The 13960-nt window shown below is 45.7% G+C and overlaps 2 protein-coding genes across 3 annotated transcripts in view; both read right to left on the reverse strand.

Annotated features, from left to right (window-relative positions):
* Positions 1-4034: 4034 nt before the first annotated feature.
* Positions 4035-5786, reverse strand: LOC306935436 (NAD-dependent malic enzyme, mitochondrial-like; the record flags this gene model as incomplete). Its single annotated transcript, XM_079518499.1, has 1 exon — positions 4035-5786. One exon carries the CDS (start codon positions 5784-5786, stop codon positions 4035-4037), a length of 1752 nt encoding a protein of 583 aa, XP_079374625.1.
* Positions 5787-8434: 2648 nt separating this feature from the next.
* Positions 8435-13960, reverse strand: part of kansl1l (KAT8 regulatory NSL complex subunit 1-like) — a 56376-nt gene continuing 50850 nt past the window's right edge. For both annotated transcript variants that reach the window (XM_079519156.1, XM_079519155.1), the window contains exons 16-19: positions 13777-13889; positions 12008-12125; positions 10051-10315; positions 8435-9023 (exon numbers count right to left, since the gene is read on the reverse strand). In XM_079519156.1, coding sequence (XP_079375282.1) covers positions 9022-9023; positions 10051-10315; positions 12008-12125; positions 13777-13889 — 498 coding nt within the window. In that variant the 3' untranslated portion in view covers positions 8435-9021. The remainder of the gene's footprint in view (positions 9024-10050; positions 10316-12007; positions 12126-13776; positions 13890-13960) is intronic.

Raw genomic sequence — 13960 nt, forward strand, 5'->3', positions numbered from 1 at the left:
AAGAACCTAATAGGCTTACTTTGGTAAACATTAAGAGGGGTAATGAGTGTGGCAAACTGCAAGGCTATGGTGGTGAGCTATTTGTTTTTCCAGGGTGTGGATTTGGGCCAGATACAATTTTAGATTCATGGGCAGAAGCTGAAGCGTTTGTATTGTGTTACAAAATGTTATTCTTCATTTCTTTGGAGAGAGGGGGGAGGCGGGGGGATTTAATATCTCTTAAGATGACAGTCGTTCTCAAACTTGTAGACTACATTTCAAGGACCCTCATAACTCTGAGTTACATTCATGGATGGCATGGCAGGGTCTATTTATAGGCCCCATTTAGACTGCAGTCACATATAGTCAAATCTGGTCTGATGTTTTGGCCCAACCATTCACACTGCATTTGCAAGTGACCAGATCTGACCTGCGTGTTCAGACTGGCAGCCAAATCCAGCCTGAGTCAGATCTGTGCCACATCCAGATTGGAATCGGAATCTGTGGAAGTCTAAACGCAAACAAGTCACATACAAGTCACATGGAATCTAAGGCCCTATTTACACTGGCAGCCAAATCCAGCCTGAATCAGGCTAGATTTGTCTGCCAGTGTAAATGGGGCCTTTCATTTGATCAGGTTGTTGCATTCAGAGACAGATCTCCTCAAATCAGATTTGAATCAGATTTGAAACCACCTCTGAATGTGTCTCAAGTCACATTGGAAAAAATCTGCATGTTACTTGTATGGTTTGCTAACAAACACTGCACAAATGGTACTGGCTATTGCCCGGGCCACAAGCCTGGCGACGCAATGGTGCTGGATATAGCCTGGGCAGCTAGCTACATAGATTCTAGCATCTATTTGTAGCGATCATGTTATGATTTGGCCTATAAAGCCAGGTACAATAAATTAATTTGATCAGATGTTTGTGTTAGCCATAGTACCGACCCTTGTTATATATTCTCCGACTATGCCTGTCACGATGACTAAGCCAGTTAGATCTATCCATATATGGTTCTACCACATCTATCTGATATCAGCACTAGCTCGGCTCAGGCTAAATATAGGGATTGTCATACTAGACATGTCATGTCATATTAGGGCATTTTCGAATACAATAAAATTACCTTTTAGAGAAGGCATCAGCCTTGGTGGTAACTACGTTGGCCCATGTGTAATCCGCGTGGGTGGATGTTGCAGGAGACATCAGCCGGGTGGGAGATCTGGCTCACGGTGGTCCCCCAGGCCGGGCTGGTGCCGGGCTGGCGGGCTGGGACTGGAAAAGGCCATTGGTCTTGAGATCCGCAGCCTCTGTGGACATCTTTAAGAACAAACTTAAAACACTACTTTTTACTCAGGCATTTCCGGATGTCTGATTGTGTTTTTGTTTGTTTGTTTTGTTTTTGTTTCTTGTTGTATTATTTGCTGTCTTGATTGTATAGACCTCTTTCTGTTTTGTATGAACTTCCTTGTTACTTGCACAAGCAGAGCGCGCAAGTAATAGTTGTTGTCCAGTGCTTGATGTGTATGCACCGTGCCAGCATATGACGTAATGACTACTTGTGCTTGATATGGCAGTGGTGTCAGATTACATACATGTATACATAGGGGCATTACCTTTAATCCTCCCGACACTAAAACATATCGTCATTACGTCACCATCGAAAACCAATTACACCCTGGCATTGGGTCCTTTAATTCACATCTTTATTACGTCATCATTGAGAACTAGTTGTACCAGTTATACCCCGACGTTGCTACGATACATACGCATTAAACGGGGTATTCGCAAAGTAACCACAGTATACCGCTAATCAACTTACAAATTACATATACATGTATACATAGAGGCATTTCCTTTAATCCAGAGGTTCCCAACCAGTGGACCACCGGTCCGCGGACCGGTCCGCGGGACATGTGCCACTGGTACGCGAGAAGGGAATTACAAGTTTTCCCGTCGTATTTTCAAATCCATTTGACGACGACGAGAAAAAAAGAAAGGACAAACACAGGCAGCGGATTGGCAGTGGATTGGCCGTTGCGCGTAGTAGAGTGCGACTGCGACCCTCAATCACCCATTGGAATGCAAATGCCTGCCTTTCAGGCAGCCTTTGTATCCTACTCGTCTGGCAGGTATATCTCTTTGAAAACCTTTTGTGTTACTGATTGTGCGACGGGGGGCGACGACAACCCATCTTGCCTGCCCAAAATGTAATTCCTAGAAACTGGGAAACTGTTTGGAAAATCAGCAAAAAGTTGACTCTTCTCCTCCTTTGATCTTCACCCGTTCATATGTGTGCACAGCCACGGAACAACAGCTGCAGCCTATTTCATCACGATCGCGCTAATGAAACAAAACGCTACACGGTGACGGTACAGGATTATCATTTCATGTCAAGTATATGTATCAGAAGTTGATGTTACCCAGGTAAAGTAGGCTAATGCGTCAATCGCGCATGTTTAATGTTTTCCAGATGTCCAAAAGTAATTTATGAACCTTTTTTTCATTGTTGATATAACGCCATTTAGGTCAATGATATTGGATATAGGCTAACATTATGTTGTGATATAATATAGCAGCAGGTATTTTAGGGCCAGTCAACTGTCATCCGTGAGAACGTGTTTTGGTACGATGATGCGCGACCCCCCCCTGCCGGACCTCGAACATTTTATGAACTGTCAGCCGGTCCATGACAATAGAAAGGTTGGGAACCCCTGCTTTAATCCACCCGACACTGATCGACAAATACGTCACCATCGAAAGCCATCACGTATGACGTAATGACTACTAGATTACATACATGTATACATAGGGGCATTACCTTTAATCCTCCAGACACTAAAACATATTATCGTCATTACGTCACCATCGAAAACCAATTACACCCTGGCATTGGGTCCTTTAATCCACATCTTTATTACGTCATCATTGAGAGCTAGTTGTACCAGTTATACCCTGACATCATATGGTGCTACGATACATACGCATGAAACGGGGCATACGCAAAGTAACCACAGTATACCGCTAATCAATTTACAAATATACATATACAGAGGCATTTCCTTTAATCCACCCAACACTGATCGACATATGTCACCATCGAAAGCCGTCACTCATCCGTATTACTCTGACCATGATTTAGTATTGATATCACTATAGTCCAAAATTGAGTAAATTTATTATTGTTATTGACAATTTAAAATAAATAATTCAATAATTATACTGTATACGTGTTTTTTCAATTTATATACTTTTTTTCCATTAGATATCGATGATTTATTTTTCTTTGAGAAACTAAAAAGGGATCCAGGACACTTCTAAATCGATAGAACTGTATTTATTTTATACTGTAGATAGAAACTTTTACCATACTTCACAATATTTGACATTAACATAAGCTAAACAACAACGTAAGCTATATTATATTTCTCTATCCCCATATGAGAGCAGACTTTTCGTCCTGTGGAAACTTAAGTGTAGCGCCCTCGTTTGTTCCTATTCCAACCTTTCACAGATGTAACTAGAACTGCACTCTGTCGAGTGCCTACTTGCTTGTTGTTCTAGAATACAGCTCTATGACTTACTTAGCAGTATACTGTGGTTACTTTGCGTATGCCCCGTTTGATGCGTATGTATCGTAGCAGCATATAACGTCAGGGTATAACTGGTATAACTAGCTCTCAATGATGACGTAATACAGATTAAAGGATTAAAGGACCCAATGCCAAGGTGTAATTGGTTTTCGATGGTGACGTAATGACGATATGTTTTAGTGTCGGGAGGATTAAAGGTAATGCCCCTATGTATACATGTATGTAATCTGACACCACTGCCATATCAAGCACAAGTAGTCATTACGTCATACGCTGGCACGGCACACACACATCAAACGGCGACATACGCATCGAAGCACTGGACGGAAACTATTACTTGCGCGCTCTGCTTGCGCAAGTAATGAGAGTATGCCTGTTGACCTACAAAGCAGTTTGTCCCATCTTGAAAGTCATGAAATGGGTGACGCAGTCGGGACCTACAGACTATCCCATTTCCAGTCTAGGTTTTAGGGTTGAAGTTGACACCGGGCCAGTCATAGATGTCTGGAAGGAAAGAGTCATATTTGGTGTCCCAGACAGTAGAACGCACAAAGCTGTTCTTTTCCAAAGGCTCAGGGTAGTGGAATGCCATGCCCTGAGCATAGACATATTCCACCACCGTAACAGCCATCTGGACTGACACCTCTCTAATGTTGGACAGAGGAGGGTAGAGTCTGCCTTCTGCAAGTTCTTTATCCGTCACTTGCTCTGCCAAAGCCTTTGCTGCCTCCAAGAAGACAATGTCTTGGATATGTCTCACTCCACTCAGGATCACGGCTAGCGCCACGCCCGGAAATATGTACACGTTATTCCCTTGCCCGGGAGTGAAGACGCGACCGTCGCTCAGAGTCACCGGATCAAATGGACTGCCACTGGCAAACAGACATCTACCGTTAGTGAGTGTATAGGCATCCTCTGCAGTGCATTCAGCTTTGGTGGTGGGATTACTGAGGGCGAAGATGATTGGCTGTTCATTCAGGCTTCCCATGGCCTTGATGACATCGTGGGTGAACAATCGTCCAGCTCCCGACACCCCGATGATGGCGCTGGGCTTGATTGTGTTGACGGCATCTAGGAAGCTCTGCACGTTCCCTGGTGGACAGTCATGGACAAATGCTTCCTGGTTTCCATCGTTCTCCTGGGGTCTGTTTTTCACTAGTAGCCCGTGTTCGTCATACATCCAGATTTTCTCCCTGGCCTCAGCCTGGGTCATCCCCTTTTCCATCATTGCCATCACGATCAGGTTGGCGATGCCCAGGGCAGCCTCTCCGGCTCCCAGGAAAAGCACCCTGTGTTCAGTGATGGGTTTGCCAATTGCTCTCTGAGCTGCCAACAGTCCAGCCAGGGCTACCGCTGCAGTGCCTTGAATGTCGTCGTTGAAGGTGCAGTATTTCTCCTTGTACTTCCACATTAAGCGAAAGGCGTTGTGGTTCCCAAAGTCCTCAAACTGGATCAGCGTGTCCTGGCCATATTTGTCAACCACGGCCTCCATGAACTCGTCAATCAGGTCGTCGTATGCCTGAGAGCGGTCGCGCTTCTGGTACAAACCCATATATAATGGATCCCTCAGGAGGGTCTCGTTGTCTGTGCCAACATCTATCACCACCGGTAGACACGTCTCAGGTCTGATTCCAGCACAGGCTGTGTACAGGCACAACTTTCCAACGGGGATGCCCATTCCATACACGCCCAGGTCACCTAAACCTAAGATACGCTCTCCGTCAGTTACAACTACTGCAACAACATTGGTCTCTGGCCAGTTGTCTAGGATGGAGCGGATGTGTCCTTTGTCATGAATGGAGATGAACAAGCCTTTGGGTCTCCTGAAGATGTGTCCGTACTGTGTGCAGGCTTGGCCAACAGTGGGAGTGTAGACTATGGGCATCAGCTCCTCTATGTCATCCATTAACACTCTATAAAACAGCCTTTCATTCCGTTCCTGGATGCCCATCAGGTAGACATACTTTTCTAATGGGTCTTTCATCTTCTTGAGGTTTCTCTGGAAGCGCATGGCCTGATTGTCCTGAGTCTCCACTTTGGGAGGCAGCAGCCCCTGTATCCCCAACATTTGTCGCTCCTGTAAGGTGAAGGCCATGCTTTTGTTGGTGCGAGGATTAAGCATAAGGGGTTTCCCTTTCTCTTTGGTGTGTGCCCATCTGTAAGCAGGGACGGGGGGTCTCAGGGACAGGATTGGCCGTAGCCTGGACAACATGCTGGATAATCCCTGTTCTGGTCTGGTTCAATATGGTTGTTTAACTGTCCTTTTAACTGCAAATTTATAGTTTAACATGCAACATTTCTTCAAGGTCTCAAAACACAACTATTCAACCTTGACAGCGCACACAACTATATGGAAAGATATACAAGAGGTTCGGCCTCGTGCCCTCAGATCTAGTCCACGGGCCCGGAATTCAGCCAATCATAACGCATGATGACACAAACACACAATTTTGCCTAATTTTAGATATGGAGATATCCGACATACAGCATGTAACTGACCTAGTGAAGTCTAACGTCACAAACGAGATTGATCTAGTTCCATACATGGAGCCGGCAGAGACATCTAGTGCTGACATCCTAATGTAAAACTCCATATCTGTATATAGCTGACTTACAGTATCGTGACATCAGTGGTAGAGACATTAGATGAGTATCCAGCCAAGTACTATATTAAAGGGACACCTTTTCAACCATATCTTATTTGAATGATGTTTGGGAGACAAGAAAAACTTGAGGCCCGTTCTAGGTGTGGGGCTACAGTACAGTTACATGCGTAAACGTGCAAACACGGACAGTGGCATTAAAGTGAGGGGTTTTCTTAACCGTGTGTAGACGTGTATGGCTCGGAATGAATGGTGGAAGAGCTGTTAACATAAGGTGCATTCATTGTAGGCATGAAAATACAGATATGTAGCAGTTGCTGTTGATAATGGGTGTTGCATACAGTATGTCAGCATTAGGGCAATGTATGAACACTGGATTTGACATTTAAAGCAGTGTTGATGTTCAATAGAATTCTATTAAGTCATCATGTTTGTGTGCCATAGTGTTGGATGGCACACAATCGTGATGACTTAATAGAATATCATATTATGATATAGTTAATTGGACACAGATGCATACCTGTGATGAATTTACACTTTTTCAGTGCTCCTCCATCAGGTGAAGGTGGTGGTCCATCTTCTGTGATGCATTATGGTAACACATGTAATTACTTGTGCAAGCAGAGCGTGCAAGTAATGTTATTAGTCAGGTGCTACGATGCGTATGTCCCTTAGCAGCATATGATATTATGTCATATGCTGGCACGGGACATACGGAAGCAGACCGTGCAGGTATGTTTTCCGTCATGCTACGAAGCGTATGTCCCATGACGTGATGAAGATATATACCAATGCCAGGGTATAATTGGTTTACGATGGTGACGTAATGATGATATGTTTCAGTGTCGGGTGGATTAAAGGGACATACTTCAAAATACTACTATTTTTCCTCCAAAAGCAAGGTACGTAGCAAATAGCTAAACCTAATAATTCAATATTGCAAACGTTCTTTCACAGAGAGGATGATATTTGAAAGTTTGTAGCGGTCACTGTTGGAAAATACAGCAACCTACCTGGTTTCACTCAGGGTATATACTGTAGTGTATATAATAATAATTAATCAGTACATTTCAATAAACATAGGAATTTTTTTCAAAAAGTCAGTTTAAGGTTTGTATTGTAAAATTAAATGTAAATAAGGGTAGTTCAGTTCATGTCACACAATTCACAATTCACACGATAACTCCACTTCAGGTTTTACCCAGAAAACAAAAATAACTCGGGTGCAGTGCACCACTCTATGAACCAAACCAAAAAGAAAGAAAAGAAAACAGCGTCCTGACGCTTGTGTGGATGTGTGTGCGCGCGCGTGCACTCTGGCGTGCGTGTGTGTGTGCGCGTGTGTGTGTTTGTTAGCTCCGCAGCTGGCTAGCCCTTGTACTCAGCTCACCCACGTAACCCTCTCAGCTCAACTGTGCTCCTTCCTGGACAACACAGCCACACAGCCAACTCAAGGTACGGCCACGGAGCCGACTTGGGGACCCAACGCAGCTCCTCCAAGGAAAACAAACAAATTAACGGAGCTGAACGTGAATCCCCCCCACCGCCCACCCCTTTTTTTCCCCTCACTGTATATGTTTCTTTTCCCTTTTTACCTCCTTTATGATGAATTCCTGTTCTGTCCTTTGTCTATATAGAAGTGTCTATTTGTACGTCTCTAAATGTTTTTGATGATTTGAACATGGTGGACCCTATTGGAAACAAGTGTAATGTTTAATTGGGTCATCCACTCACAGTTAACAGCCTTTGTATTGAGTTTGTGCTTGAAATGTACTGTAATTCTGCAAACATTTTTCAATCAATCAATCAAAAACACTGAACGCTCCTCTTCACAAGACAACGTATAGAAGTGTCAGAGGTGCGGATTCGTAGCGGCGTTCTATGACCCCGGCGCGGTCATCACTGAGTTGATGACAGGCGATCTCGTCCGTTGTTTTAGAATGGAACGAGACTCGCGGACTTGCCCGCGGCTCACGCGGTTTACTGTTTATATGGGCAAGGGCAAAAACTGCCGTCTTCACAATCACAGCACCACCGGTCTGCCCACACCTCTCACTCCCGCGACAGATTCATACTGGAAGACAAGTCTCCATATTTGCCAGAGGCTGGGCGTTCAGGGATCAGCCAACCAGCGTCATGCAACAGGCAACGGCAACGTCACAGACAAATAGCGTGGATGTGGGTGTGAGTGCTGTCATTTACTGAACTTATTATTTTGGTTTATTATTATTTTGGCTGAACAAACTTAAAGTTGGAGTTGAATGTGGGTTTTATTTTATTGTGATGTAATTAAAACAACGTGTCAAAAACATCTGTCTTTACATCAGAAAGTTAAAAAAGAAAGGGATAAAGGAAAGGTTAAGAAAATTCATTAATTTTCACTCAAACGTATGTGTGTCAGGCAAAAAGACATACAGCAAATCCCTTTTTGTTCATTAAAAAAACATTCTATAAAATAATTACAGTGTCAACGAGACAAACGTGATATCGTGAAGGTCATGTCACATCACATACAATTCCCATAAATATTCTCTAATAATACACAGTTCTGATATATACTATTACATAAGATCCTTTCAGAGACACATTTTAATAGAAATAAATAACAATTATACTACTATAAGCGACCTGAGACTACAACTGGTTAATGCTGGTTTACATGTGTTTAGTAATTTACATTAGCACCATAAAGTAGGGGATTATCTGGGACATGTTTCACAAAACTTGACGAATACAAAATCGAAGAACCAGGCAGAACATTATCTAATTACTTGATAAATCTACGGTATAAGTATTCCAAAGATGTTGGACATCGTAGTTCCCAAGGAGTAGACATCGGAGAGCTCCTGCGGACGACAGAAAAAAATAATATGAAGTAGGGCTGAAACTGTTAATCAAACTAATCCGTTTAACCCATTTTGACCTGAGATCAGTTTCTAAAAATGTCTTCTACATCCTGACAGTTTTCTGAAAAAGCTATTTTTCTATATCAGTCGTTCTTCGATTTTTCAAAAATAGCAGACCTACAAGCTCGTAGCGCGCCACTCTGTGGCGCGCTATGAGCTTGTAGATCTGTTATTTTTCAACACCAAAAGGGGTTCCCGCTCAAAATGGGTTAATTACAAAATTATCACTAATCAATTTGCATACAAAATGAAAATGGTCCATTTTGGGCAATGTTGCTTTCTTACCCCCACAATATAGCGGAAATATTCGATCTATAAGCTCACAACTCATCGCAGCACGACATGACAATCCGTTGCTCCGGTACTACTCTGCCGGTACTGGGAGAACCAAAATCTGGCACGTGGAAGGACTAGGCTCTGTGGGTTGACTCCTGACCGGGCCCCTCCTACGTCTCACCAGGTCCACTCCTGCTCTCACCAGGCCCAGGACCTGTGCGTTGCACCAGACTCCCAGCACCAGGCACTGCACTCAGGAGTGGTGGACTATAATGGCCCTCCTAAAGGCCTCACCAAGGTTTGTTGGGCTTCCTCCTCACGGAGGACACAGGCTGGGGCGCTAACCCATACTGCTCACCCGGGTGCCGTCTACATTCCGGCTGTCACCCGTCTCTCCGGTGGTCACCAGAATATACCTGGTTGTCACATAGTCTATTCCTACGAGTCACTATAAATAGAAAATGTAGGCACTCAAGACAGACTGTTGACTCAGGGGTCGCTGATTTCCCATTATTTGCCAATGGGATTCTCAGATTGGGCACAAAGTGACACACTATGGGCTTCTGTTTTTTGATTTAAAGTATAGTATAAAAGTATAAAAAAATGATTAAAGTGGTTAAAATATAGCTAAAATCTAAAATGAGGCAGATATTCTCGGGCACACACACACATGCCAGTGGTAACGACCTACAGGCGATTCGACCGTTGGGGGCGCAGTTCCTCCTCTGTCCACCAGAGGGCGGTGTGGTGGTGCTGGAGGACAGTGCCAGAGAGGACAGCTGGGATTTGGAGGCCAGCACAGTGGTGCTGCTGCTGCTGGGGCTGCTGGGGGGTGTAGTTCTTGGCCGCGGGGCTGGGCAGCATCGTGGGGCCGCCACTTCCTTCTCAGAGAACAGGGCCTTCTCCTGGTCTTCAGCCAGAGGAAACACGCGCAGCTCCCAGGGAGAGAGAGGAGGCTGCAAGGACACCCAAATATAGACGTATGAGCAGCACAACGACATAGCCTATACTGTAGAGCTGTAGCAGGGGTGGTGCAACTTTGACGATGCAGAGGGCCATTATAGTTCCACACTCACTCCAGAGGGCCACTATAGTTCCACACTCACTCCAGAGGGCCACTATAGTTCCACACTCACTCCAGAGGGCCACTATAGTTCCACACTCACTCCAGAGGGCCACTATAGTTCCACACTCACTCCAGAGGGCCACTATAGTTCCACACTCACTCCAGAGGGCCACTATAGTTCCACACTCACTCCAGAGGGCCACTATAGTTCCACACTCACTCCAGGGGGCCACTATAGTTCCACACTCACTCCAGAGGGCCACTATAGTTCCACACTCACTCCAGAGGGCCACTATAGTTCCACACTCACTCCAGAGGGCCATTATAGTTCCACACTCACTCCAGAGGGCCATTATAGTTCCACACTCACTCCAGAGGGCCACTATAGTTCCACGCTCACTCCAGAGGGCCACTATAGTTCCACGCTCACTCCAGAGGGCCACTATACTGTAGTTCCACGCTCACTCCAGAGGGCCACGATAGTTCCACTCACTCCAGAGGGCCACTATAGTTCCACACTCACTCCAGAGGGCCACTATACTGTAGTTCCACGCTCACTCCAGAGGGCCACGATAGTTCGACACTCACTCCAGAGGGCCACTATACTGTAGTTCCACACTCACTCCAGAGGGCCACTATAGTTCCACACTCACTCCAGAGGGCCATTATAGTTCCACACTCACTCCAGAGGGCCATTATAGTTCCACACTCACTCCAGAGGGCCACTATACTGTAGTTCCACACTCACTCCAGAGGGCCACTATAGTTCCACACTCACTCCAGAGGGCCACGATAGTTCCACACTCACTCCAGAGGGCCGCGATAGTTCGACACTCACTCCAGAGGGCCACAATAGTTCCACACTCACGCCAGAGGGCCACGATAGTTCCACACTCACTCTAGAGGGCCACTATACTGTAGTTCCACGCTCACTCCAGAGGGCCATTATAGTTCCACACTCACTCCAGAGGGCCACTATAGTTCCACACTCACTCCAGAGGGCCACTATAGTTCCACACTCACTCCAGAGGGCCACTATACTGTAGTTCCACGCTCACTCCAGAGGGCCACGATAGTTCGACACTCACTCCAGAGGGCCACAATAGTTCCACACTCACTCCAGAGGGCCACAATAGTTCCACACTCACTCCAGAGGGCCACTATACTGTAGTTCCACGCTCACTCCAGAGGGCCATTATAGTTCCACACTCACTCCAGAGGGCCACTATAGTTCCACACTCACTCCAGAGGGCCACTATAGTTCCACACTCACTCCAGAGGGCCACTATACTGTAGTTCCACGCTCACTCCAGAGGGCCACGATAGTTCGACACTCACTCCAGAGGGCCACAATAGTTCCACACTCACTCCAGAGGGCCACAATAGTTCCACACTCACTCCAGAGGGCCACAATAGTTCCACACTCACTCCAGAGGGCCACAATAGTTCCACACTCACTCCAGAGGGCCACTATATTTCCACACTCATGCATTTGAGCCGCTCAATGCATTTTTTGAGGGAGGGGGTCAGGGCATTCCACACTTGGGTGGCAGTGCTGCTACTGTGAGTTTGGTCATCTTACCAGCCACACCTCTGCACCGGTCCTCTCCTGTGTGTCCATCTGAAGGTCCATCGTCCCATCCTCTGACCAGGAGGAGCACGCCCCTTCTTCCACACTGGCTGACCATCTGCTGCCCGACCTGCAGTGAATAACAACACAACCTATTAGAATGATCTTTTAAAGGTTTCATGACATTCATTTTGTCAAAGTAACTGAACAGCCCTGCGTACCACCTGTTTCGAATTATCACATAATGGAGGAGGCAGCTGAGCTAACCTGACTCCGCCAGATGGCGGCAGCAGTGAGTTCCTCCTCCTGCTACCATCTGGTCCCTCTCGGGCAGAGATGATGTACTCCGATCAAATGCTGATCGGAGCACATCGGAGCAATCTAGCAGAGTCAGGTTAGGAGGCAGCAGCACGACCCGTTAATAAAAACGAGTGCTTCCAAACTCCAACACTTAACCCCAGTTCCCAGAGCCAGCATACGCGTTCACTTTAAAAGACGGTGTTTGCCCGCCCACCCCACACACTCGGTATACACTCTAGTATCATTGGAACAAGCACACACTGTTTACCTTTCGTCAGAAGCTTTTACATGGCGGCAGCGTCGCGGTACATGGCACAAATGAAATCCGAAATGATGATGGCAAAAAATTGATAAATGCTGTAGAAAATCCACCAAGGACAGCGATCCTGGAGTCTGACTTATAGAGGTTTGAAAATCCTCCTTTCAACTGGTTTGCACTGCCCAGCAAGCCAAATGACGTCATGATGCCGTTATGACGACGATGTCGTCCGGTGACTCTGGTGACGTTCAGGACTAGGCCAGATCCCCCAGCCCATATGGGGATGATCTTTACGTCATTTCCAGGACGTCTTCACCAGTTGAAATAATATAACTTATTCTGGGCCAGATCGGACTAGTTATGATATGACTTAAGTTGATCTGGCCTCGATCGGACTCTCTCTGATTCATCCAGGGACGTCCGTCTTAGTGGGCAGAATTTATGTTGGTTGAAATCAGGTGATATTCTGGGTCAGATCTGACTAGTCTTGGTTTGACTTGATTTGGCCCCAATGGAGACGTCACTAATTCGTCCAGGTCCTGACCGTGCTTTTTGGGTGAGATTATATTTGCAATCCCATAGTTGGAACGGTGGGGCGTTGCTATAGGAACCGGAACAATGTTAAAAGCTTCCGTAGGCATCAACCATTATATACGGAATACGGAATATAGTTGGGGTACGTATATATACGGACCTGGGATATGACGCCACCTAGCGTCGACGTACGTGTATATATACGGACTTGGGGGAAAAAAAAGTTAACAAAATCTAGAGTTGCAAATTGCGGCTATAGTGTAAACACAAACATTGAAGACGAAGGTGACGTAATGAAATCACACCCGTGTGAACTGGGTGACCATAGCAACCATGCTCATTTTTTTTGGTACAGACAGACAGACAGGTAAACTAACAAAGCCAGTTGTAGGAGTGGTTTACACCACTCAAAATGAGCTGATTGGTTGATGCTAATTTCATTACGTCAGACATTACGTCAGACCACAGCTGATCAGTCTATATAAGACCTTACACCACTCAGTTCACACAGGTGTGATTTTTTATTTATAAACATTTCACCCACTTCTTTACACCTGTAAACCTAGCTGTGACAAACCAGTTGATTTAGATTCAGGGAATGGGCAATAACACAATTGTCGTTCCAAAATGTGGATGTCCGCACACAAGAATAGTAACAGTGCGTGCGTGCGTGCGTGCGTGCGCCCACCTGGAGGGCTGCTTGTAGCTGGGGCTCATGCTCAGGGCGGACCAGCCTTGCTTCTCTCTCTGCTCAGATGCCAAGTGTCTCTGGTGGAACGCCTCGTCCGTCACTGCCTCCTGTTGGACCGACGATGTCAAAGGCATCGTCAGTGATTTCACTTAATTCACTTTTCTTTTTCTTTTTTATGTGA

This window comes from Electrona antarctica (assembly GCF_951216825.1).
Source record: "Electrona antarctica genome assembly, chromosome: 13".
NCBI classification, from domain to species: Eukaryota; Metazoa; Chordata; class Actinopteri; order Myctophiformes; family Myctophidae; genus Electrona; species Electrona antarctica.